Source organism: Capra hircus, chromosome 4 (assembly GCF_001704415.2).
Source record: "Capra hircus breed San Clemente chromosome 4, ASM170441v1, whole genome shotgun sequence".
NCBI lineage: Eukaryota > Metazoa > Chordata > Mammalia > Artiodactyla > Bovidae > Capra > Capra hircus.
This window is the reverse complement of record NC_030811.1, coordinates 49,192,310-49,218,879: the sequence shown is the minus strand read 5'-3', so window position 1 is coordinate 49,218,879 and position 26,570 is coordinate 49,192,310. Positions and strand designations below refer to the sequence as shown.

Here is a 26,570-nt window from a genome sequence, read left to right as displayed (position 1 = left end):
AATTCTTTACCACTGAGCCACCAGGGAAGCCCCCTTCTGTATGATCCCAAGGTTTAAAAAGTAACTCCACTGTTCTCCTAATGGGGGAAAAAGAGAAGGCAAGAATTTAGCAGTTTGTGTGATATAATGTATCTTCAGGGGATTGGGTTGAAAGAAAAGACGGTGAAGCAAAGCGTTTTAGGAGTTAGGTTTCTTAGTGTTTGAGATGAAATGCACATAAGCATGGAGAGGAGCTCACATTCTCAAGAGGCCAGTGAGAATTAAAATCCTCCAAGGGACAGCACGTGTGCACCTCCCACCTCATAGTGGATCTGGGATTTATATGTTCATTGAGACCTGAAAGATAGCTATGCTGTTGACATCTTTGTCCCTACTTTTCTTCAAGCCAAGTGGATACCATTGCACTCCCGTCCTATCCCGGCTGTTCTCCACCTGGAAGAGGGCCACAGAAGAGGTTCTCAAACATGTTCCTCTCTGCAGTCCAGGGTTCAGAGCAAGGCCACTGGTTATAGATTGGTCACCCCAACTTCCCGCCACACCTGTTCACCTCAAGCAGGCCCCTGAGTATTCTGAGTTCTTGATACGTTTGAAAACAGGGTGTGTCTACTTAAAGGACTTTTTTTTTTTTTTTTAAACTTTGAAAGCCACCTGTAAACCAAAAATGCTGGGTTTTACTTCCACTCCTCTCGGTGTGTTTGGGAAATGTTATTGTTAGATAATCTTTCTGGTTTCAGTTTTCTCATCTGTAAATGTCCTGAATGTAAGATAATGTTTCCTAAGAACCAGCTTACCATCCAAGGATCGAACCTGGGTCTCCTGCATTGTAGGCAGACGCTTTACCATCTAAGCTACCTGGGAAGTCAAGAACAAGCTATGTAATAGAAATTTCTGGAAACATCACTAGCAGCATTACTCTTTTATTATAGCTATTTAGTTGCTAAGTTGTGTCCGACGCTGCAATCCCAAGCAAGCATGCCAGGCTTATTACTCATTTACTAGTATTGCATGATAGTGCTATCATGATAACAGCACACGTACTGCTCCTGTGCCTTGAATGTTACTGAGATAATGAAGAAATCTAACTGAGGAGCCATTTTCTCTTTAGCTTCTTCATTAGTGAGCAAAACAGAAGTTAATGACCCCAGTGACAAAAGGCAGGGAAATGATCTACAGTCCCTGTTACAGGGGACTCTCTTTTCTGTAATGTAATTGCATATTTACTCAAGATATTTTTATGAACAAAAAATGAACAAAAACTTTTTCTCAGCCGTTGATTGGTCTTCTTGTCAGTGATCTAAAAAGTAGCTGGACATTTGTGATGCAGAGTTTTCAAAAAGATACCTTGCATTGTTTCACTGAGTGGGCTCAGCAGATTAAAATCTGCTGAACCAAAGAGTTTTTTTGTGTTGCTTAGAAATACTTAACATTTAAAATATGTACTGTTTGACATCTTAATTAAAACATTTGCAGGTACTTTCAGAATAGCATTGATTTTGACCTTGGAAGCTAATGTCAGGTTAGCTGATTTGTAAGTGGGCAGCCCTGTGTCTCTGCTTTTATTTTCATATCTTTCAAAACATATCTCCACCCTCATCACTTACCACTTGGCTGCTTTTTCCCCAGGCTTCCGGAGGCTTCCATTCACAGGCTCTTTCCTGACAAGACAGAGCTGACTGTGTCAGGAGCTCCCTCTTGAGGACAGACTTTTGAAGGGAAACTTAACAAGTTTCCATTCATTTAGACACTGCAGTTGTGTTCCATCTCAGTGCAAGGGAGAAAGAAAGGATTTTGTGAGACACAAAAGTTAATTTTTTGTGTTTTTTTTTTTTTTGCCTTTGTTTCCATCAGGTCAGCCACCATCCACCTATCTCTGCATGTCACGCTGAGTCTGCAAATTTTGTTTTCTGGCAAGGTAATGTGCCTCTATCATTTTGTGTAACATTATCATTTACTGTAAATGTTAAGTGGGCCCTGGACTTGGATCTCACTGGAACAATCTGTACCATTTGATGTTCTTGCCTCTCATCATTGAACAATAACTGCCATTTGTTGACTTCATAATTAAAGTTTCTGGAGGATAATTTGATTGTCTCCTTCTTTAAAAATTCTCAGTCTTTGTCTGGCCCATCACCATTGTTTATTCCTGTAACTTTTCCCTGTATCTTATTCTGCATTCATTTGAAATGCCTCGTGTATTTCAAGAGACATTAAATATTTACAGTTATTAGACTCTAGACTGCAGAGGGTTCTTTTGCTTTTGAAAAACTTTAAATTTTATTTCTGAAAGTTTACATTGCCAATTTTTTTTCAGTTTGGGGTGGTTATTCCTATGTTCAGTTTATTATGCTTTTAATTTGGGAGGGATGGTTGCTCTGAAGACAAAATATTGCTGCTAATATTTCCTAAATGGATTAATTAATTTTGTTAACTTATTTATTCCATAGTCAGAGCGTGCTATAAAAAGAAAATTTGAGCATCCCAGTGTTTTGAACCATGAGCACATGTCAGTTTTTTAAAAGATTATTCTGACTGGTTAACACCTGATTTGCCACATGGCTTTTTTCATTTTAATGTATCTATAATTTAAAAGATAAGAGTATTTTGTGAAAAATTTCCCTCCCCCATCCCAGTTCCCAGCCATCCAGTTTCTCTCTCTGGAGGCGGTATTGCTAGTTTAGATTACAACTACTATGGTTTCCTTTTTGAATCTTTGCTACTAAAATTTAGAATTAAAGCTTGACTGGAGACTTCTTTTTCATTAAAAGACTTTGGAAAAATTTCCCATAATGTCTCTAACCTCCTAATTGCAGTGTCATTGACCTTGTAAGGACTATATTGTTATTATTACTTTCAGTTCAGTTCAGTCGCTCAGTCATGTCTGACTCTTTGCAACCCCATGAACCACAGCACGCCAGGCCTCCTTGTCCATCACCAACTCCGAGAGTCCACCCAAACCCATGTCCATCGAGTCGGTGATGTCATCCAACCATCTCATCCTCTCTTGTCTCCTTCTCCTCCTGCCCTCAATCTTTCCCAGCATCAGGGTCTTTTCCAATGAGTCCGCTCTTCCCATGAGGTGGCCAAAGTATTGGAGTTTCCACTTTAACATCAGTCCTTCCAATGAACACCCAGGACTGATCTCCTTTAGAATGGACTGGTTGGATCTCCTTGCAGTCCAAGGGACTCTCAAGAGTCTTCTCCAACACCACAGTTCAGAAGCATCAATTCTTCAGTGCTCAGCTTTCTTCACCGTCCAACTCTCACATTATTACTTTAGTTATATGTTATTTAATGGGAGGGGTCTTAAATCAATCACAGTTTTCTCTTCAGCTCCATTCGCTTCTTCCTCATTAGCTTCTTCCTGGGCGATTCCACCTCTCCATAAGTCGAAATCTTGCTTTTTAAAAAAAATCCATTTTGACATTTTTCTACCTCTTAATTAGATTTTTTAGATCATTTACGCTTATTATGATTATTGACATGTGCATGCATGCCTGCTAGGTCACTCCAGTCGTGTCCGACTCTTTGTGACCCCATGGACTATGACCCGCTAGGCTCTTCTGTCCATGGGATTCTCCAGGCAAAAATACTGGAGTGGTTTGCCATGCTCTTCTCCAGGGATCTTGTGATTAGCGACATAGTTGGGTTTAGATCTGGTCTCTTGTTTGTTTTCTGCCTGTCGCATCAGTTTTTTGTTCCCCTTTTCTCTCTCTCTCTCTCTTTTTTTTTAACTTTCTTTTGTATTGTTATATGTGATTCCACTGTGTATTTTTTGCTTTATTAGCTATATGTCTTTGTTCCAATTTTTAGTTGTTGCTTTAGGATTCATATATCTTTAACATATCACAGTCTCTTTTCAAGTGATATGTTGCTACTTAACCTATAGCAAAAGAAACTTTAAAAAGTGTACTTCTATTTTCCCTCCCCCAACCTTTCCTATTGTGGACAAACATTTTACGTATATATGTTATAAACCCCATCATACATTATTACTACTTTGCTTTATACAACCAATTATCTTTTGGGGGATAACAACTTGCTAAGATATATACTGTGAAGTGAAGTGAAGTCACTCAGTCATGTCCGACTCTTTGTGATCCCATGGACTATAGCCTACCAGGCTCCTATGTCCGTGGAATTCTCTAGGCAAGAATACTGGAGTGGGTTGCCATTTCCTTCTCCAGGGGATCTTCCCCACCCAGGGATCGAACCCAGGTCTCCTGCGTTGCAGGCAGACACTTTACCATCTGAACCACCAGGGAAGCCGAGATATATACTGTACAACTTACCTAATTAAAGGTACAAGTCAGTGGTTTTTAATTTATTCACATAGTTGTACAATCATCACTACAGGAACTTTAGAACATTTTCAGCACTCCAAAAAGAAACTTCTTCAGCCAGTACCCACCTTTTAATGGCTCCCCACCACCACACCCTCCTGCCCCCGTCCCCCTACCTTCCAATTTCTGTCAGCCTCTTGCATCCTTATGCGAGCACTGATCTTCTTTCTGTCCCTATAGGTATGCCTGTTCTGGACATGTCATATAAATAGAATCCTGCAGGATGTGCTCAGGGCCTTCCTGGTCCCAGCCCGTCTCTCTCCTAGACCAGGCCTTGCCCCGCTGCTGGCCTCCATGCATTCACCTTTGCTCCCCCGTGGTCTGTGTATTGTCACCTGGCAGCCAGAGGGACCATCTGTCCCTGCTCTTCTTTTTCTATTCCGTTTCCCTGATGGCACCACCGCTTGTGCATGCTGTAGAAATCTGAAATCATCCACAGATTCTCCCTGTCTGTCACAGCCTGCATCTAATAATGTCACCGAGTTCTATTTTTGTTTCCTTAATGGTTCTGGGACCACTCTCTTCCCTTGCATCCACTACCACTGTCTTGGTTCACTTCATCCTCATTGATCCTTTAAGTAAATACAGATCACCTGCTTCTCATCTCACCTGCTTTTGTTCCATTTTCCACACTGCTGCCAATTACCTTGGCAAAGTCTGTATCTAATCACATCAATTCTCTGTCTGAACAAACACCTTGTTTCCCCCAGTGCACCCAAATCAGATTCTTAGCCAAGCTTATCAAGCCTGCTGTTTGTTGTACTCAAGCTGTATTTCTGCTCTTCTCTCTAAACAACCTGAGACCCATAGAACAGAACCACACCCTGTTCTCTCACATCGCTCATGTCTTCTGCCTTAAACTGCCTTTTCTCTGCCGGGTGAACTCCTACTTACTCTTCCAAGCCCAATTTAAGTGGCCCTTTCAGACAAGCCTCTTCTGATGCCTTCCCCAAGCATGGTGCTCATTCCTTCTTCTCTGGTTCCATTTCACCTTATTTCAACTTATTCAATGATAGCCTCTCATGGGGGGCCTTACTTCTGTATGCCTTTCATGCTGGGAGTTCTTCCAGGGGGTTGGGGGGCAGTGATATACTTTGTAGATTTAGGGTTTCTCTAATTCTGTTCCAGGTACTCATTTGCTGTTTATATTGAATAATGATAGATTTTTTTGTGAAGAGACTATCCTATATTGTGATTAATCATTTATCCAGCCTAAGAAACCTTTGATCTACCTAGCTCTCCCACTAAATATGTAATATTCAGTATTATTTCATTTCAGATGTGAGATGGAAAAACAAATTCTGGGGCAAATCCATGGAAATCGTTCCCATTGGCACAACCCATGTGATTCTGCCAGTGTAAGTTCCCCTTCTGTGGTTAGGAACTGTATAGAATTTAGGGCCAGGGTTTGGAAACAGGATGCCCACTGTCCCCCGTGGTGCTGAGAGTATGTGTTTTTCTACGTTTGACAGTGGCTTCAAAGGTTCCTCATTTGGACAGTCTCACATTTTCATTCTCCCTAATGGAAATGCTTCCTGGACACCAAAGTTCCCTGAATAGAGTTTTTAGAATTTTCATTTCTACTTTCTAACACAATTAGGAATGATAAGTTTTCTTTAACATTGTTGTCCTGCCTCACTGTCAAAACTTTTTTTTAAAGAAAGCCATGACTTTGATCTTTCAGGGATGATTGATACTTATTCATAAAGCAAAGTGGTAATGGTTATGGTCTCTGGTGCTGGAGCTCATTTGCTCACACTGCTACTTACTAATTGCAAATCCTTGGGCAGGTACTTAACCTTTCTGATCACCAGTTCCCTCATCTGTGAAATAGGGATAATAAACCATCTACTTCATAAGACTGTTGTGATGATTAAACAGATATGGAAAGCACTTGAAATAACACTTAAAATAGTCACATTCATGTCAATGTATGGGAAAAACCACGACAATGTTCTAAAGTAATTAGCCTCCAATTAAAATAAATTAATTAAAAATAATAATACTTGGCACATAGTATGTGCCATGAAGTGTTTGGTTTGGGTCTTAATATCATTATCCTCATAATTATTGTTTCATTCTGTAAGTCATACCTGGAATACTTTCTCATTGTAAAAGATTTAAGATATTTGTATCTTAAGATTTATATATAAAATATATATATGTGTGTGTGTACAGGCACATCTCAGAGACATGGCAGATTTGGTTTTAGACCACTGCAATAAAGTAAATATTACAATATGAATTTTTGGGCTTCCTATTGCTTATGAAAGTTACTTTTTATATACTTCAGAGACATGGAGTGAGGAAATGCTGTTGGAAAAATGCTAATAGTCTTGCTCTGCACAGGATTGCCCCAAACCTTCAGCCTGTAAAAACTACAATAGATCAAAGTCTTCCTGTATACATATGTGCCTACATATATGTACCCACACATGTATATACATAAATATATAGTGCATGTGTCTGCCTGTGTGTACGTGTGTGTGTGTGTGTGTGTGTGTGTGTGTGTGTGTGTGTGTAGATGGGGCACACTGTGGACAACCTCACCCTCCCCGTGTCACTCTCCTTTCATAGTTTGATGACTTTAGACACACCTCCTGTGGTTCAGTTTCTTCCTCTATCAAAGGACAGAGTGGGTTGTTTCAGGAGGCCCCCCACTTCCAGTGGAGCCTCTGCAGCTCCGGGATCTGACTGCTGCCACCCCCGAGGCGCCCATGGGGAGGAGAGTGAAGGCTCTTAGACCACCCAGCATGGCTTTCTTGGTGTTAGGTCTGTAAATGAAGGAATAAGAAATTCATCACAGGACTTATTTTTGAAATGCTTGTTTGCTTTTGCTGCTGACTCCTCTGGGAGCTGTAACTTTCCCTTTCTCTTCCTTTAGTTTTGGAGATCATTTTGAGTGGAACAAAGTGACCTCTTGCATCCACAACATCTTAAGTGGGCAGAGGTGGATCGAGCACTATGGAGAGATTGTCATCAAGAACCTGAATGATGATTCCTGCCACTGCAAAGTGAACTTTATAAAGGTAACCTCGGTGCCTGTGGCCCCAGACAGGCCTTGGCAGAACTGGGCCTCAGGGCACAGGGTGTCTTGGGGAACTTTTCACCTTCACTTTTGTGCCAGGGCCCCCTGGTCTCAGCCTTACCTGTCTCACTTGGACCAGGGTCACAGTCCCTCCTAGCCTCCTTCCTTCCTTTACCCCTCTATGGTCTCTCTCCAGTGAGTCTGCCAGAGGGACCCTGTTGAAACAAGTCATCATGATACAGTATGGATGAGCCTGGAAAGCATTATGCTAAGTGAAATAAGCCAGACACAAAAGGACAAAAATGATTCCATTTATATGAGATACCTGGAGCAGCAGCCAGATTCATAAAGACAGAAAGTAGGACGGTGATTTCCAGGGACTGGGAAGAGGAAGGAATAGGGAGTCATTATTTAATGGGCACAGAGTTTCAGTTTGGGAAATGAAAAGTTCTGGAGATATATAAGGCAATCATTATGCAACTTTGTGAATGTACATAGTGCTACTCAATTTTACATTAAAAAATGGTTGAAACAGTAAATATTATGTATGTTTTAGCACAGTTTAAAAAATGAAAGTCACATCATATTTGACCAAAATCCTCTGACAAGTCCCATCTTTTTCAGAACAAACGCTTACATCCTTACAATGGCCCATGAGACCTAGTAGAGTCTGCATTCCCCACCCCCATCACACACACTCACACACACGTACCCCTTTCCTCTCCCACCTCGACTCCTGCCACCCCTCATCCCCTTCCTTCCTCACCGTCCACTAGCTGCACTGTCCTTCTTTCTCTCTCTCCATTTCGTTCTGCTTGGGATCCTCTCTCCAGATCCTTCCATCAGCCTTGTTAGTCACCCTCTTTCATATCCTGTTTTCTTCAGAGTGTTTATTACCACCTGCAGGTAGCTTGCTCGCTGTTGCTTTACTTGCTTATTTTCTGCTCCCCGCACCCTCCTTGCTATTCCTGACTCCAGCAAAGCAGAAGCCGGATCTGTCTTGCCCACTGCTGTGGCCAATGCCTGGCAGTTTTGCCTAGCACACAGCAGAGTCTCGTGCACATTCAAGGATAAATGAACAGCTTTTCCTCAGGCAAAGACCCTGGAATCATCTGCTTACCTATCCAACTTTCCATCTGCCTTGATTTGAGTCCGTTTCCCCACCTTCTCTCCCTCCTGAAATTCCCTCTTGCCTGTAAAAATCTCACATATACCAAGTGGCCTTAAAGGGTTACCCTCCTCAAGGAGTATTTGCATCTAATTAAGGTCAAAATCATAAGCCAAGAGGTTAGGTTCTAACTGTGGAATTTTGCACAGTACCTCTCTGTACCACCTGTAGCAACTGAGGGGCATTATGGAGAGATGGCTTGGAAGCTTTATTATTATCCTGTAGGTCAAACTGGGTTATAGATAGAATTAGTAGTGATTTGGCATAAAATAAGCTGGCGCTGGTGGTAAAGAATCAGCCTGCGAATGAAGGAGATGTAACAGATGCAGGTTCGATCCCTGGGTTGGGAAGATCCCCTGGAGGAGGACGTGGCAACCCATTCCAGTATTCTTGCTTGGAGAATCCCATGGACAGAGGAGCCTGGCAAGCTATAGTCCATGGAGTTGAAAAGAATTGGACATGACTGAAGCAACGCAGCATGCAAAGATGACCCTGCCTTAAAAGCTTCATCTAAGGTCTTTCCAAAAAGAAGCAAAGGAAGCTTGAGTAAGGGATATATATACCTGGGAGACTGACAGATAATAGGTTGATTGATTGATTGATCCAGGTGCAAGCTACCCTGCTCTCAGAAATTTCCCCAAAGAAATGTCCTTCACTCCCATTTATACCATCCATGTGGTATTCATCTACTGAGGACTAGGGAACGTATTTTCATAGCTATGGGAGATGAAAAGAATTAGAACACTGGATGTGCCTCTGATGTTGAAAAAGAATTTGAAAGCAGCAGTTATGTGTGGGGCATGACTGCCTCTTTCTGTGGCTTCCTAGTAAGAAATTGAACTTACTGACAAATATCTCTACAGAGAAAATATGACTCCTGCTTTAGAATAAACTTAAAAGTCTGGACAGTGTTTGCTTTCCTTTTTACCTGGCTAGAGAACTCACTGTTACATTTCTGATTAATCTCTGAGGTACTGCTATACTCTGCCCTTCCTCCCATTTTTACTTTGGACTTGGAATGGGGAAGCCAGCCCATCAGATATGGCCTGGAAATTTCACTCTATTTTCTTGGTTTCCAAATATGGATTCTGTTTTGGCTGAAAATAGTAGTAGAATTTTTTGATTTATGGAGTAATGCCTTCTTGTCTTTTGCAGATTTTTAGGGCAGGCAAGGCAAATTGAAAAACTCAACTCTAGGGACTTAGCGCTCCCTCTGCTGACTGCACTGTGGTACTGTATATGTAAAATCCACAAGGCTGAGCCTAGCTGAGCTGTTCCCAGTCCAGGACCAACTCAGTGGGAATGTGGATTGCATAACGTCCCTATAAGTTAGATGAGCAGGTCTGGTTTGGGGGAAAAAAAATTAATAGTAGAAACTGAAAGTTGATTGGTTTACAAACTTGGGGAAAAAAAATGGTTGTTTACAAAGGATTGTCTAGTTCCTTGAGAGAATAAGTTATATGAGTTACATTTTTTAAAATTGCAATAAAGCCACAGTGACAGGCAGGGAACAGCTGTTCCGGAGGGGGCTTAAGGGTCAACCCCCACCTGGTGGATGAGCCCTTCCTTCCTGCAGTGCATGATGTGAAAGTAGATAGAAAATTATGTCTTACACGAATGTTGACGGCTGAGTTACAAACTATAAATAAAGGACTAGCTTACTAGCTTCTAATTTTTATTAAATAATTAAAAGTATGGTTTTTTAAAAAGCCAGAACCAAGAAACCATATGCAGCATAGAATCATTCTTGCGGGTTTCTTTCCTCTTCCTTTTTTCTCTTAACATTCATAATAAATTGACCCCAAAACACTAACAGATGACTCTCCTTTTAATCCTAGGCAAAATACTGGAGCACTAACGCCCATGAGATTGAAGGTACAGTGTTTGACCAGAGTGGAAAAGCAGTACATCGGCTCTTTGGGAAATGGCACGAGAGCATCTACTGCGGCGGCTCCTCCTCATCCGCTTGCATCTGGAGAGCAAGTTAGTATCTGGGTTCGCCAGGCGGAGCAAAGGGAGGGCGTGGCCAGAAGAACCCGGCTGCGGGTGAACGTCAGCGTCCGTTTAATATATCCAGCCTCTCTTTGAACTATGCTAGAGCTACTGGCTCTTCTGTCATTCACCTGGTTATATCTCAGACTCATCCTCATGCTAATCAACAGTACCTCTGTTGGGCTGGTCAAGTCCTGGGTTCTTAATCCCAGAACAAAGCCATTGCTTATCCATGGTCGCACATCATTCCCTTGCCTATACCAGGCACACAAGAAATAATATTAGTGAAGCCCAAGAAGTCATTCTAGAGATAGGGAAACCTTACTGGAAAAGCAGAATGACCTGCAAGAGTTAGGAGGTCCCCTAGATTTTCCCAGTACCATAAGCCACTCTAATCTCTCCGATAATTCTAGAAAGATGCTAAGTGCATTAAGCAAATGGGGGGAGAAAGGGTAAGGAAGCCAAAACTTCATAACACATCCCCTAAAACATTTTAAGAGTTTACCCATCTTTTCATCTGATAAATATCTTCCCGAGGCATGGTTATACTCTAGAACCATTGCTCTTAGAGAGTACCCTTAAGATGCTTTAGGCTGATCAAAATAAAAAGAAAATCTAAAAAGGAAAGCCATTCTAATAGTGGCTTAAACCATTAGGATATGTACTATTACTTGACAAGTGTGGAGGGGGTGGCCCCAGGCTTGTTGCATAGGCAACTTACCTGTCTCAAGAACGTAGATCATTGAGAACACATTGTGCATGCTAAGCCAATTCAGTCGTGTCTGACTCTTCACGACCCTATGGACCATAGCCCATCAGGCTCCTCTGTCCATGGGATTCTCCAGGCAAGAATACTGGAGTGGGTTGCCATGCCCTTCTCCAGGGGATCTTCCCGACCCAGGGGTTGAACCTGCATCTCTTACGTCTCCTGCATTGGCAGGTGAGTTCTTTACCAATACCACCACCTGCCACTCCCGATATGGCGGTGATATTTCTTCTCCTGGATGCGATATGATTGTTTCAGCTCAATATCATGTTCTCATGTAAGCAGAGAAGTCAGGATGGAAGAGCTTTCTTCTGCTGTGACTCTTTTCTTCTCAGGAATGAAGAATTTCCTAGTATCTCCCAGCAAATGTATCTTTCTACTTTGTATGTCTCCTTTCTGTTGGTGGTGATTTACATGGGAGGCCAGATGTGGTCCTTGTTACTCCATCTTACTCTTCTGGATTCAGAGTTTCCCGCAAGGCTCTGCTCTTTTTAAAAAATTATTTATTTATTTATTATGTTATTCATTTTTGGCTGCGCTGGGTCTTTGCTGCTTTGCGTGGGCTTGCTCTAGTCGTGGTGAGCGGGGACTGTTCGTTGTGGTGGGCCAGCTCCTCATCATGGCGGCTTCCCTTGTTGCAGAGCATGGGTTCTAGGGCCCGCAGGCTTCAGCAGTTGCAGCCCGTCGGCTCTAGAGCACAGTCTCAGTAGTTATGGAGCACGGGCTTAGTTGCTCCGAGGCAGGTGGGATCTTCCGGGATCAGGCCCCGCATTGGCAGGTGGATTCTTATCCGCTTTGCCACCAGGGAAGTCCCCAAATGTATGTTTGTAACTTGTCAACCTGAAGTGGAACCAGATTCATCCCTTAACTGATCCTGTGCAACTGGGTCAGCAGGAGAGATTCTGATGACCATAGATTAATCCCCTAGAAAGGGCACAAGGACACCTGAACAGATGAGTTGGCCATTAGCAAGAAAAAGAGATGACTGTAGAGTGGGCAGCCAACAATGTCTCTTCAATGGGTAGTATCCACACCTTCCACCATCAGAGAGATTGCCACGAAGCTAGAATGAATTGGCACCACTCGCCACCTCCCTGGCTTCAAAGGTTCAGAGGCACACATGACATTTTATGAGTGAAACATTCATTCTCCTTTGCTTAAAGAATGTATTGCAGATGAGAGTTACCACCTGGTCCAGGTGTTAAAGCAGTACCTTGACAAAAGAACACTGTGTGAGCTGGTATTCTTGTTATTTATTGACTTTATGTCTCTGTTTATGGTTGTGAGCATCCCTGGCCTGTCTGCAAGAAAACAAACCCACTGTCTCCACTCTGGAGACTAGGATGGGTTTTTTAAGGCACAGTAGGAAGCTTTGCTATTATTTTTATGCTTAGGATCCAGAGAACTAGAATTAGACAAAATGGACTTCTGAAGCCTCAAAAAATGGGTCTGCAGAAAAGTTCACGGAAAGCATTTGTATGTGTGGATAACTAGAGCTAAGGCTCAGAGTAGACTATATTTGATTAGTCTATATTTTCAAGACATAAATTTAGGTATATTTAGCTTGCTTCTTAGCTGGAATTAAAATTAGGGCCGCATGACTGCATTAACCTGCTTTGGCTGCTATAACAAAACACCACAGACTGGGTGGTTTAAACAGTGGAAATTCATTTTCTCGCAGTTCCGAAGGCTGGGTACAGGCAAATTTGGGCTCTGATCAGAGTCTTGTGGCTTGACTGCAGGTGAGGGCCCACCTGTCTGACCTCATTTTACCTTCATCAGTTTCTTAGAGATCTCATTTCCAAATATAGCCATGTTGGAGGTGGCACTTTAACATATGAATTTTGAGAGAACGTAAACATCAAGTCTAACATTCTGGCCCCCAAAATCATATCCTTCTTAGGTGCAAAATGTATGTTTTCCACCTCAACAGCCCCCAAAATCTTAACTCATTCCTGCATCAACTCTAGAGGCTCATTTAAATATCATCTAAATCAGGCATGGGTGAGATTGGAGGTGTGATTCATCCTCTCCAGCTATGAACCTGTGAAACCAAAATATGCTTCCAAAATACAGTGACAGGATGAGCATAGGATAGACATTCCCGTTCCAAAGGGGCATAGAAGAAAGAAGAAAGGGATGATGGGTTTTAAGTTAGTCCAAGACCTAGCAGGGCAAATGCCATTAGGTCTTAATACTGGGGAACCTCCTCTTTGGCTTGAAGCCCCACCCTCTGGGCGCACTGGGACAGTGCCCAGCTCCCAAGACCCCCAGGGTTCTGGGTAGTGGCAGCTGGGCATGTTGAAGCTGCATAGTGGCCCAGCCCTTTGAGAAGCGGAAGCAGCCTTGTGCCCTGGGCCTGTGTAGTCTGGGCCTGTGGAGGGAGGGACAGCCTAATGTCTCTGAATCACCTTCAGAGTCATTCCTCCCTTTGCTTGAAGGTGGTGCATGTTTGCAGCTGGGCAGCTCTCTGGTTCCATCTGTAAAATAACAATAGCCCAACAGCCTTGCTTCATTTAGTCCCATTTTCTCTGTCCCCTTTGGTTCCAGCTGACAGTGTTTCTGCTGGTATAATCCCATCTCTATTCCTGGCTTCTCCTGAGATGGTTTAAAATTAAAATATGTAAGATTTGGAGAGGCCCCGCATTGAGGAAAGGAGGAGCAGAGATGAAAGTAAAGTATAACATTTATTGACCTCTTGCTATGGATCCAGCACTATTCCAGGTACTAGACAGTTTCCGAAGAATTTGACCTCTCTTAAATGAAACATGGATTATCTAGAGTGAGAGTCTTGTTAGTAAAAATGGACCTGGAGTTCTTTGCAGCATGCTTATTTTTGTAACAAATTTTTTTATAACTTAAAATTCTATAGAAACATTTTGATATTTAACAAATTTGGATTGCACAAAGAAGGCCTTAGCCTTGTAGGCAGAAGGAAACTTACAGAAAAGAAAATTTATAGAGGAAAATTCAGAACCTCTTTGTAAGCCAGAATGTTTTAACAGAAATGGAAGAGTTTAGAGCTGAGAGAGAAAAATTGTAGCAGGTCTGAGATGAAAAAGGTGAAAGAATTAAGATGTGATGTGAATGCAATTCAAGTTAGAGATGAACAATCTCTCTTTCTTTTAGATCCCATGCCAAAAGGCTATGAGCAATATTATGGCTTCACACAGTTTGCACTAGAATTAAATGAAATGGATCCATTGTTAAAGTCTTTATTACCACCTACCGACACTCGATTCAGGCCAGATCAAAGGTAAGGATATTTTTCAGGTCTTTATCCTCCAGAGGTGTGAAACTCTTTATAAAAAGGCTTAGTAACATCTTCTGGGCCACCGATGGAGCCTAAAAGAGAGAGATTCTGTCGTCAAGAGTAGAAGTCTAGGGAGACTGTAAGCAACCTTGTGGAAGGAGCAGAGCCCAGCTTAGAGCAGTGCGTGGCATGACCTTTATTCACCAGTAGATTCCCATTTCTATTGAAATACATTTTTTAAAAGTTTTTTTTAAAGAGTTTTATTACATGTAGTAATAAAAAATACACTTACTCTGTACTTGAAAGAATAAAAGCATTCACTTCCTTGGCCCTTGAATTTAAACTATTTTGGTGCATTGAAATCTAACTTCTGATCCTACGTTTGAGGCTGACAAGCTGTATGACATACGCTAAGGCTTTTAACCTTTCTCAGTCTCAGTTTCCAACTCTGTGAAATGGAAAGTATAATGTCTCCCCTAAGGCCTATCTCTTTAAGACTCAAAACCAAGGGGAAAAAAGATAACATTTCACTTTATTTAAAAAAACCCAGCACCCTTCTTCATGGTAAAATAAATAAAATGTATACCCAGAATCAACAGATTTATGACTGAGCAGCTTACTTCATGATTTGGTTCTAGAAATCAAGATCAATCCATTTGGGGGAAAAAAAAATAGACATAGGAAAATGAACACTTTACAGACTAGGAAGTGCAGATATCTCCTAACTATAAAACGAAATGATGCTCATTCTTGCTCAGAGAAATGCAAAAATTTAAAAACCATGCTGTTATACCATTTCTTTACCCATCAGATTGCAAAGACTCAAAGGTTTGATGCACTCTGAGGGTACAGGGAAGAGGCATTCCAGTACCACTGCTGGTGGGAATGTAAATTGCTAGAATCCCTGGAAAGGCCAGTTAGTAATAGACATATTGCAAACTCACCTTTTTACCAGCAATTCCATTTCTAGAATCATCTCCTTATAGATAAACTAACACATGTGCAAAATGGCAATTGTACACAGTCCTTCACTGCAGCATTAATTATAGCGTAAAAAAGATTGAGACCACCTCAAATGTCTATCAATGGAGAACTGGTTAAATAAATTCAGGTATACCCACATAACTGAATATTATATATCTATTAAAAAATGAAGAGATCTGTGTACTACCAAGAAAGATCTCCAAGATATATTGTTAAGTAAAACAATGCAAGAAAAAAGAAACCAAACCAAGAAAGTATGTACAGTATGTGTAGCCTTCTTCCATTTATATTCTAAAAGGGAGGTGAAAATATATGTTAATGTTTGTTTATATATGAATAAGAAATCTCTGGAAGGATGCACAAGAAACTAGTCATGGTAGGTTACCCATGGTGGGTGGGGTAGGAAGGAAACAGGTAGAATTGAAGACAGGAATGAGAGGGAGATTTGCCCCAAATTCCTTTTTATAGATATAATTTTTTGAACCATGTCTGTATCACCAGTTCATAATACAATGCCATCCCTCACTACTTCCAAGTGATGTTTAAGGGTTGGGAGATATTTTATAGGAGGGTATTCTGAACATCTGGTCTGCACATGTGCAGTTCTGGTAGTAATGATGGTTCCATTTCCTTGGCATTTGTATTCCTTCATCTTTTCCCTTAATGTCTCAGGTTTCTAGAAGAAGGGAACGTAGAAGAAGCTGAAATACAAAAGCAGAGGATTGAACAGCTGCAGAGAGAAAGGCGGCGGGTCTTAGAAGAAAATAAGGTGGAGCACCAGCCGAGGTTTTTCAGGTGTGTGAGTGGTGGGCTCCTATGGGTTATTGATGGCAGGTACTGGCGACACCTCTTGCTTCTAGACTGAGGAGAGTGGATGGGGTATCCCCTCCCCATGAGAGTGTTCTCAGCAGTTTCCCTGCTTCACAGTGGTGACGTCTCTCCTTTGCAAGGGCCGGTCTTTGTGTGGACACTGCCTCCGCCCTCAGTCGTCCTGCTTTTTTTGCATCCCTTGCTCTTTCCCTATGCCTCTCAGCACCTCCCACAGGACTTTGCAGAGAGGTGCTCAGTAAGAATTTATGGGAGAAGCAAAGAGACCAACCAAACCCAGCTCCCAATACCAGGCAAGTTTGTACAGACTGGATCTAAGATTGGTTTCTCTGCATCCCCTCTCATGAGTATAGGGCTTCCCTGATAGCTCAGTTGGTAAAGAATCCACTGCAGTGCAGGAGACCTCAGTTCAATCTCCTGGGTTGGGAAGATCCCCTGGAGAAAGGATAGGCTACCCACTCCAGTATTCGTGGGCTTCCCTTGTGGCTCAGTTGGTAAAGAATCCGCCTGCAATGCGGGAGATCTGGGTTCGACCCCTGGGTTGGAAAGATCCCCTGGAGAAGGAACAGCTATCCACTCGACCTAGAGAATTCTTCTGACCTAGAGAATTCCATGGACTGTATAATCTTTGGGGTCTCAAAGACTCAGACATGACTGAGCGACTTTCACTTTCTCATAAGTATATTCTATACAGTGATAGAGATAATTAACCATCATCAAACTAGAAATTCTAAGAACTAATTCTTGAATTGCAGAAGTTCCAATATACTAGGGCTTAGATTTGGAACATTTACTATCATTTTAAAAATAACTGGCTAGAAGGCTCTTATTAAAAATAGGCTGAAAGTTTAGAAGGGACATCCAAGATCATCCACCCTTCACCTCTTCTTTTATTTTAACTGAGAAAAGGTGAAGGACCAGGGGACTGAGGTGATCTGCGGAAGGACCCAGTGGACTGTCCCAGACAGGAGTCTGGCCCTCTTGACTACAGGCTAGGGCTCAATATGGTTCTGGGGTTTTTTGATTTGTTCATTTATTTAAATATCAACATTAAAACAAGCACATATAGCAAGGCAGCCATTTCTGCCCTGCCTATTACGCCCAGTCTTGGTTTCATTTTCATTTTTCATTTCAGTCTTGAATTTTTTGTTGTTATGATTTTCTAATGGGCAACAGAAACACTGTTAGGAGGATTTAGCAACTAATCTATCAGCTGCAGCAATAAAATAATGTATTTCCAAAACGAAAAAATAGCAACATTATGTTTTATCCCCCCAATATAATGCTCTTTGCCCTCAAGTTGGTGTGGATTTTGATCACACACTAAGGATATGAGTGATTGAAGATCAGGATAGTAGAGTTTTATCCTGGAATATTCACAGCTTCATTTAAACATGTAATGAATCAGTTCAGTTCAGTCGCTCAGTCGTGTCCGACGTTTTGCAACTCCATGAATCGCAGCACGCCAGGCCTCCCTGTTCATCACCATCTCCTGGAGTTCACTCAGACTCACGTCCATCGAGTCTGTGATGCCATCCAGCCATCTCATCCTGGGTCGTCCCCTTCTCCTCCTGCCCCCAATCTCTCCCAGCATCAGAGTCTTTTCCAATGAGTCAATTCTTCACATGAGGTGTCCAAAGTACTGGAGCTTCAGCTTTAGCATCATTCCTTCCAAAGAAATCCCAGGGTTGATCTCCTTCAGAATGGACTGGTTGGATCTCCTGGCAGTCCAAGGGACCCTCAAGAGTCTTCTCCAACACCACAGTTCAAACGCATCAATTCTTTGGCGCTCAGCCTTCTTCACAGTCCATCTCTCACATCCATACGTGACCACAGGAAAAACCATAGCCTTGACTAGATGGACCTTAGTCGGTAAAGTAATGTCTCTGCTTTTGAATATACTATCTAGGTTGGTCATAACTTTTCTTCCAAGGAGTAAGCTTCTTTTAATTTCATGGCTGCAGTCAGCATCTGCAGTGATTTTGGAGCCCCCCAAAAATAAAGTCTGACACTGTTTCTACTGTTTCCCCATCTATTTCCCATGAAGTGAAGGCGGCTGCGGGCCGGCTCCCTAAGCGCAGGCGGCTGCGGGGCCGGCTCAAGTTTCCTTAAATTATTTTTTTCAGAAAGGCAATGGATAGGTAAATGGATAGACTTAACAGACTGATCAATTGATTTTACTAATATTTGTTAAAGAGGTTTGTTACAGCATTTTTAGGATCATTAAATAACCAAACTGTCTCAAGAATTAGGTAAGGAGATTGATCAACTTGACCTGATATGAAAACCTGAAAAATCTTCATGCAGTCTATGGAGCTCTATGGGAAATGAACTAACATTTAAATGAAAATATAATATGTTACCTAGGCTGTCGCTTCAACCATGTAAGAATTCTGTCTGGAACAGAGAAGGACCAAACACAGTGGCAGCTTTTTTTCTTTTTGATTGTCTGTAAAATTATCAGAGTATTGGATGTGGCAGGTGACAATGTGAGGAAAGGTGGGAATTGTTCAGCAGCAGCAGTCCTGGAACTGTTCCAGTTAGAAGCAGGCAGAAATGACAAACAGGAGGGGTATGGGGACTTAGATGTTTCTGTTGACACTAAGGAGTCACCAAAGTGTCAGTGGAAATTCTAAGTGGAAACTACAGCTCTGGCAGCATTAGTCATCTTTGTTTCAAAGAAAAATATCTGATATGCAGATTGACTAATTTTAAACACATCCCTTGATTGGAATAGGGAAACAATTGTGATAAAAATCCATGTTCCTCTTATGGTTGCCCAGATAAGACTGGGGGAAAGAGATAGGGAGTTTGGGATCGACATATATTTAAAATGGGTAACCAATAAGGACCTACTGTATAACACAGGGAACTCTGCTCAATGTTTTGTGGCAGCCTGGATGGGAGGGGAGTTTGAGAGAAAATGGATACATGTATATGGCTCCATTATACACCTATAATCGATTATAGGTGTATAATGGACTCAGTCACCTGAGTCCATTAGCTGTCCACCTGAAACTATCACAACATTGTTAATTGGCTATACCCCAATACAAAATTAAAAACAAACAAACAAACAACTGTGTTCCTAAGAATGTGGATAAATACGCACTCCTCACTTTTTCTAAAACATGTGACAACATTACAAGTGCACATACTCTTTAACCCAGATGTTTTAATTTACAGGAATTTTTAATACAATAAATCTCCCACACATACAAAATAACATATGTTTTGTTTATAATAGCTAGAGGTTGACAACACAGTGTCCACCAGTCAAGTACCTGTTAAATTGTGGTCCATCCCCACAATGGAATATCATGCAACTGTTTAAAAAGGAAACGAGGAATTCCTTTTTGCCAGAGAAACCAAACTTTCCCTGCAGAAGACAAATGGTGAATATTAGCTTTGCAGGGTGTGAGGCCTCAGTAGTGATGACTCAACCCTGCTGTGCAATGCAAAAGCAGCAATAGTCAATACTTGAATCAACAGGCATGGTATGTTCCGATTAAATGGAATTGCAAAGATAAGCCAACTGCTAGATTTGGCTATTAAGCTATAGTTTGCTGACCTTATTTTGACAATGGAAAAGAATTACAAGTATATATGTTATGCAAAAACTTAAGGGGTAGGACACCATCCAGGGCTACCACTGTACAAAAAAAAGGAAAGGAGTGGAGCACGCATGTGCGTGCACGGAAGCTCACACACATGGAATTTCTCTGGAAGAGTGAAGCTGCTAAGTTTATTGTCTCTGAGGAGAACCAGGAGGCTGGGAGTAGGGTGGAAAAATTCAGCTCTCCACTCTTTTGAACCTTTTGAATTTGGGTCTATGTAATATCTGGTATTATACGATTATACAGTGAAAGTGACAAATAGAGTCAAAGGAATTAGATTTGAGAGAGTGTCTAAAGAACTATGGGCAGAGGTTTGTGACATTGTACAGGAGGCAGTGATCAGGACCATCCCCAAGAAAAAGAAATACAAAAAAGGCAAAATGGTTGTCTGAGGAGGCCTTACAAATATCTGAGGGAAAAAAAGAAGCAAAAGGCAAAGGAGAAAAGGAAATATATATCCATCTGAATGCAGAGTTCCAAAGAATAGCAATAAGAGATAAGAGAGACTTCCCCAGTGGTCAGGGCAAAGAAATAAAAGAAATCAGTGCAAAGAAAACAGTAGAATGGGAAAGACTAGAAATCTCTTCAAGAAAATTAGAGACACCAAGGGAACATTTCATGCAAAGATAAAGGCCCAATAAAGGACAAAAACAATATGGACCTAACAGAAGCAGAATATATTAAGAGGTGGCAACAATACTCAGAAGACCTATACAAAAAAAGATCTTCATGACTCAGATAACCATGAAGGTGTGATCACTCGCTTAGAGCCAGATATCCTGGAATGAGAAGTCAAATGGACCTTAGAAAGCATCACTACGAACAAAACTAGCGGAGGTGATGGAATTCCAGTTGAACTATTTCAAATCCTAAAAGATGATGCTGTGAAAGTGCTGCACTCAATATGTTAGCCAATGTGGAAAACTCAGCAGTGGCCACAGGACTGGAAAAGGTCAGTTTTCACTCCAATCCCAAAGAAAGGCAATGCCAAAGAACGTTCAAACTATTGCATTTGTACAATTGTATTCATCTCATACACTAGCAAAGTAATTCTCAAAATTCTCCAAGCCAGACTTTAGCAGTATGTGAACCAAGAACTTCCAGATGCTCAAGCTAGATTTAGAAAAGGCAGAGGAACCAGGGATCAAAACACCAACATCCATTGGATCGTGGAGAAAGCAAGAGAATTCCAGAAAAACATCTACTTCTCCTTTGTTGACTATATCAAAGCCTTTAACTGTGTGGATCACAATGAACTGTAGTAAGTTCTTAAAGAGTTGGGAATACCAGACCACCTGACCTGCCTCTTGAGAAATCTGTATGCAGGTCAGGAAGCAACAGTTAGAACTAGACATGGAACAACAGACTGGTTCCAAATAGAAAAAGGAGTACGTCAAGGCTGTCTATTGTCACCTTGCATATTTAACTTATATGCAGACTACATCATGAGAAATGCTGGTCTGGATCAAGCACAAGCTGGAATCAAGATTGCTGGGAGAAATATCAATAACCTCAGAAATGCAGATGACACCACCCTTATGGCAGAAAGTAAAGAAAAACTAAAGTGCTTCTTGATGAAAGGGAAAGAGGAGAGTGAAAAAGTTGGCTTAAAGCTCAACATTCAGAAAACTAAGATCATGGCATCCGGTCCCATCACTTCATGGCAAATAGATGGGAAACAGTAGCTGACTTTATTTTTCTGGGCTTCAAAATCACTGCAGATGCTGATTGCAGCCATGAAATTAAGACACTTGCTCCTTGGAAGAAAAGTTATGACCAACCTAGACAGAATATTAAAAGGCAGAGACATTATTTTGTCAACAAAGGTCCGTCTAGTCGAGGTTATAGTTTTTCCTGTGGTCATGTATGGATGTGAGAGTTGGACTATAAAGAAAGCTGAGTGCAGAAGAATTGTTGCTTTTGAAGCATGGTGTTGGAGAAGACTGTTGAAAGTCCCTTGGACTGCAAGGAGATCCAACCAGTCCATCTGAAAGGAGATCAGTCCTGAACATTCTTTGGAAGGACTGATGTTGAGACTGAAACTCCAATACTTTGGCCACCTGATGTGAAGAACTACCTTATTAGAAGAGACGCTGATGTTGGGCAAGGATTGAAGGCAGGAGGAGAAGGGGACGACAGAGGATGAGATGGTTAGATGGCATCATCGACTCTACGGACATGAGTTTGAGCAAGCTCTGGGAGTTGGTGATGGACAGGGAGGCCTGGCATGCTGCAGTCCATGGGGTTGCAAAGGGTTGGACACGACTGAGCAATTGAACTGAACTGAACATCTAGTCAAATAGTGAACCAAGGCTGTTAACTCTAAACTGTGATGATTTCCAATTCCTTTCCTTTTCACTGTCAATTTATTACTTGATTTGAACAACCTGATTAATTTGCAGCATTTACATAGTCATACTCAAAGTGGTAACTGTCATCCCAGCCATATTTTCTGTACCACAGACTCTTCCCTCACCCATTTGTCTCAGAAATGCCATTTCTCACAGCCCTTAAGTTCGAGAAGCCGAAATCAGAAGTAGCTGAACAGTCCAGTTCTGTGCCATAGGGGCAGGGTGTGCAGATGCAAATGATAATCCGGACAGGCAGCAGCGGGGGAGGGGTGGAGGGCTGGGCGGGGCAGAGAGGAACTGAAAAGGGAAATAGAGGCTATGACAATCTCGGCAAGAGCCTTCAAGAAATTCTTTCACTTCCACAGGAAATCCATTGATGACTCTTGGGTGAGCAACGGCACCTATTTGGAACTTAGGAAAGATTTTGGTTTTTCCAAACTGGACCATCCTGTCTTGTGGTGAAAGAGGAAGGAACAAGGCATCTTTGTGCTCCTCCCACATTTGCTTTCTGAAGCCACCATCTTGTGTCTGTATATTTAAACAATATTATCTAAAATGATCACTTGTGTTTCTTAGCTTAGCATTGTAAGTATTTAAGTATATATTTTCTTCAGTAGGTTTCTTTACAATTTCAAATGTTATCATGATTGTTTATATGAATGTAGAACACCTTGATATTTCTTTTTGTATATAAACTATTTAATAAAAATAAAAGATTGAATGTTAATGTGTGGGTTAAAAAAGAAACTTTAACACTAATTTTCCAAAGGTTAGGAAAATTCTAATTAAATTTATGCCTTACAAAATTAGGTTGTAAAGAAAATCCATCTCTCCCAGGTGCATTAAGAAAAAAGAATACCTAGGGTTACTCACCCATGCATAAGCTACCCAGGTTTATTTCGGTAGCTCAGGTATCTTTTTGCCTCAGACAGCTTTCAAATTGCTCACACAGAACAATTCTGCTGGTGCTGGAGTCTGAAGAATACTTGTATTTGCATTTCAGTGACTGGAGAGAATGGTATAAGATTAGTGAGATATGTTTTTGTATAAGATGGGTACGGTACGTTCTCGAAGAGGGAAACATTTGACGTCATCCCTCCCTAAAGTTTCATTGTCTGTGTGCAAAATCATACAGAGAAAGTGTTGATAATTTGAGAAATCCCTATTTATTAAATATCATAGTGAATTCCCAGGCAGACAGTAGGAAATTTCTCCTTAGAGTTAAATTCATTACAAGTTAAAAAAACTGTTTTCTCTTCCTACTCTACCCCAACCCCCCCCACTATTTGCCCACATCTCTGTTGAGTGTGGAATGACGCAATTTAGTGTTAAAATACACAGGGCATTCCACATGGCAGTTTGACTTTCCAGAAGTTTAATAAAGTAGCTGATTGTTTTAAATAACTCAACACATTTTCCTTAAATACTGTTTTGGTATTTTCTACCTCTTAATAAGCAATGTATATTAGATCTTGTATTAAAAATTTTGACCATCTGCCTTATAGAAAAATGTAGAGAATTGAGTTTTTCCTTTGTGCTGTGTTCTGATAAAGCTTTAAATGTCTTCTTATCCCCTTCCTACACTTTCTTCTTAACTCATATCACTCATTTGTGAGTTTTGCAGCAGTCTCGAATGATACAGATTATAACTACCAAAAGGAGAAACTTTGCCTTTTTAAATGTGTTAGTGCTGATTACAATAATAGAATATGTGCACTAGTTGAATTCTGTGATCAAAGCAGTTACAATTTCTGCCCATATTACTGTAAAACCAAAGCTTGAGTTTTAAGCATTTTCCTCTAAAGTCCGTAACAGTCCTATGGGATATCAAGTAAAATGATGTGGTAAAAAAAAAATTTCTCCAGAAAACATTTTTATATATTTAAATAACATCAAAGAATGCTATGAGTGAAAAATCAAATAAGTAACGAAAAAAGGATGCACTGTTTTTCAGTGTGACACAACTAGTTAGAGTTCCATTTTCAAAATAGAGTTGAAGTGGATCGGTAGCCTTGTGGAGTCTGCAAGTGACTAGCATTTTAAAATAATATGTGATTCATTAAATATTGCTTTCATCCATTCCATTTTATCAAGACGTCAAGATGAACACAGTGAGAATATCATTTCCATTTCTAATGAAAATGATCAAATCCTTTGGTATGGGCTTTGTTCTTTTCTTTTCAAGCTTGTATCTGCATTCTGCTCACAGACAGGAAGAAGAGGCCTGTGGATTTTAAGGGTACTCCAGGGGAAAACAAATCTCATTTTCACATTGTGTAGGTAAATGTAGAACTTGAGTAATACTGACTGTGGCAGAGGGTGGCTCAAAACAAGAACAAAACTTGCAGCCTGAGTGGATGTAGCTTTGTCTTGAGGTCTTTGGCAAGTCTTTAATTGTCCTAGTTGCTATTTCTATTGATCTTATGTTTCATTTTATAATCACAAGGATCAAGGGACCAAACATCACCTTTGTAGTCATTTGAAGTGGGAGTGTGGATGAATTTGAATATGTATGCCAATTTTAAAACCTATTAGTACCCACCTCTATAAAGGGTTTTTCTGACATTTAAATGGCTTGGTGATACATCCTATTATAATCCTCAAATTCTCTTGAGGCGGAAACAGCTTCTTTTTTCCTTCAGTCTCTACTCTCAAAAGCACCTTCTCAAACTAGTTTGTATCTCAAACATTTTATATTCTTAAGATGAAGGAAGCAGAAACATGGCATTGTTTTGAGAACTGAGGCAGAACTGACTCTTCGGATTTTGAATCTCCCAATTACATAATGCCAGTCACTTCATCACTGAAGGTACTCGTTGTAACCTCTTGTTTATTCCTGGTCGCCCCATCCCAAATGTATGGTGAACCGCACAGCTGTTCTTGGAAACGGGACCGTGTGCAGTCCGGTTTCCCACATTACACCACAGGTAATGTGGTGCTGCTGGTCGTCCCAAACTGCGAGAGGTGCTTTTCAGGAAGGGGCCACAGTCTCCTGTGTAGACTCCTGAGGCAGATCTCTCCCTCCCCAGGTCCCAAAGCCTACGATGGTATTTCCTGGAGTCAAATGTAATAATCAAAGTCTCAGTGCAGATTCTTTCTCCATGCCATTCACCTCCTAGAAGCCAGGCTGGTTCTGGTATTAACTAAACAGATGGAGTTCACCTTAGGACAACTGTCATTATCCCCACAGAAGGCCCAGACAGCCCCCATGGCCTCATGTGCTTCCTATGGACTCTGTGGGAGAGTAAAACAGACAAACCATTTATTAAGAAAAATATTTACTTCATTTGGGCTGCTGCTTTTCTCACATACTATTTTTAATTACTTCCAGTAAATCATTGACTTGGGCTTCAAGCACTGTCCTGTGCTTTCCAGATTTATGACGAGTGACCTTGTCCTACCATTAATAATGGCAACACTAAAAGAAAAATGATAAAGGTTCTGTTTGGTTGTTGAGCCTTGTTAAAAGTCTAATACTTATTCTGTAAGTTATATTATGCCTTCCAGCTATCATAGAATTTCCTCAGACCATTTAGTTATGAATAGGAGCAATAAGCAGTTGTATTGACATAATTTATTTAAATGTCTTTAATTTTGATATTAACATTGGCATAACTCTATTTTTGCTACCAAATGATAGCTATTTTCATGTGCTCAATTTTCCCTACATTGTATTAATCTGTTGCTTGGTGTTTGTCTCCATTTTTCTTTTTTGGAAATATAGACCATATAAGTATCTGCAAATTGCAGCAGTCTGAAATGCAAACCATTTTCAGGAACTTTGGTTTTGAGGAATGCAATGATCAGAGGTTGTTAATTTATTTGTGATGATTTTATCTTTGTCTCTTACCCTCAGAGGATACTATTTTTTTTAATGGATTTTGTAAATCTTTCATCTAACTGTTTATAAGATTATTTTCTGTTTAAAATTCCAGCCTTCCACCCATCTGCCCAGGCCTCCCCCAAAAGCTTGGACTAATTTGCTTTTCCCTCATGTGTAGCTAGTTGACTGAATAAATAACATGGAAAAAGGCTGCCCCTGTCATTGTGTTTCCAGGTTAATGGGCATATGTGGTTGCTGATGGGACAGAGCAAGACTCTAGCTGAGACTCTTGAGGGAGAAACACACAAGATTCACTAAAGTGATGGGGTTGGAAATAAACAAATACCCCAGGACCCAAAGAAGCCTGGAAACTTTGGCAAAAGTTGCCATTATTTTTAGTCTGAACATTTCCAAGATATA

At 41.0% G+C, this 26,570-nt stretch overlaps 1 protein-coding gene across 6 annotated transcripts in view; it reads left to right on the top strand.

Annotated features, from left to right (window-relative positions):
* The window catches only part of OSBPL3 (oxysterol binding protein like 3), a 194,155-nt gene extending 167,794 nt beyond the window's left edge, over nucleotides 1-26,361 (top strand). For all 6 annotated transcript variants that reach the window (XM_018047074.1, XM_018047077.1, XM_018047075.1 and 3 more), the window contains 7 exons: nucleotides 1,849-1,912; nucleotides 5,620-5,698; nucleotides 7,225-7,369; nucleotides 10,375-10,519; nucleotides 14,424-14,550; nucleotides 16,204-16,326; nucleotides 22,693-26,361. In XM_018047074.1, coding sequence (XP_017902563.1) covers nucleotides 1,849-1,912; nucleotides 5,620-5,698; nucleotides 7,225-7,369; nucleotides 10,375-10,519; nucleotides 14,424-14,550; nucleotides 16,204-16,326; nucleotides 22,693-22,789 — 780 coding nt within the window. In that variant the 3' untranslated portion in view covers nucleotides 22,790-26,361. The remainder of the gene's footprint in view (nucleotides 1-1,848; nucleotides 1,913-5,619; nucleotides 5,699-7,224; nucleotides 7,370-10,374; nucleotides 10,520-14,423; nucleotides 14,551-16,203; nucleotides 16,327-22,692) is intronic.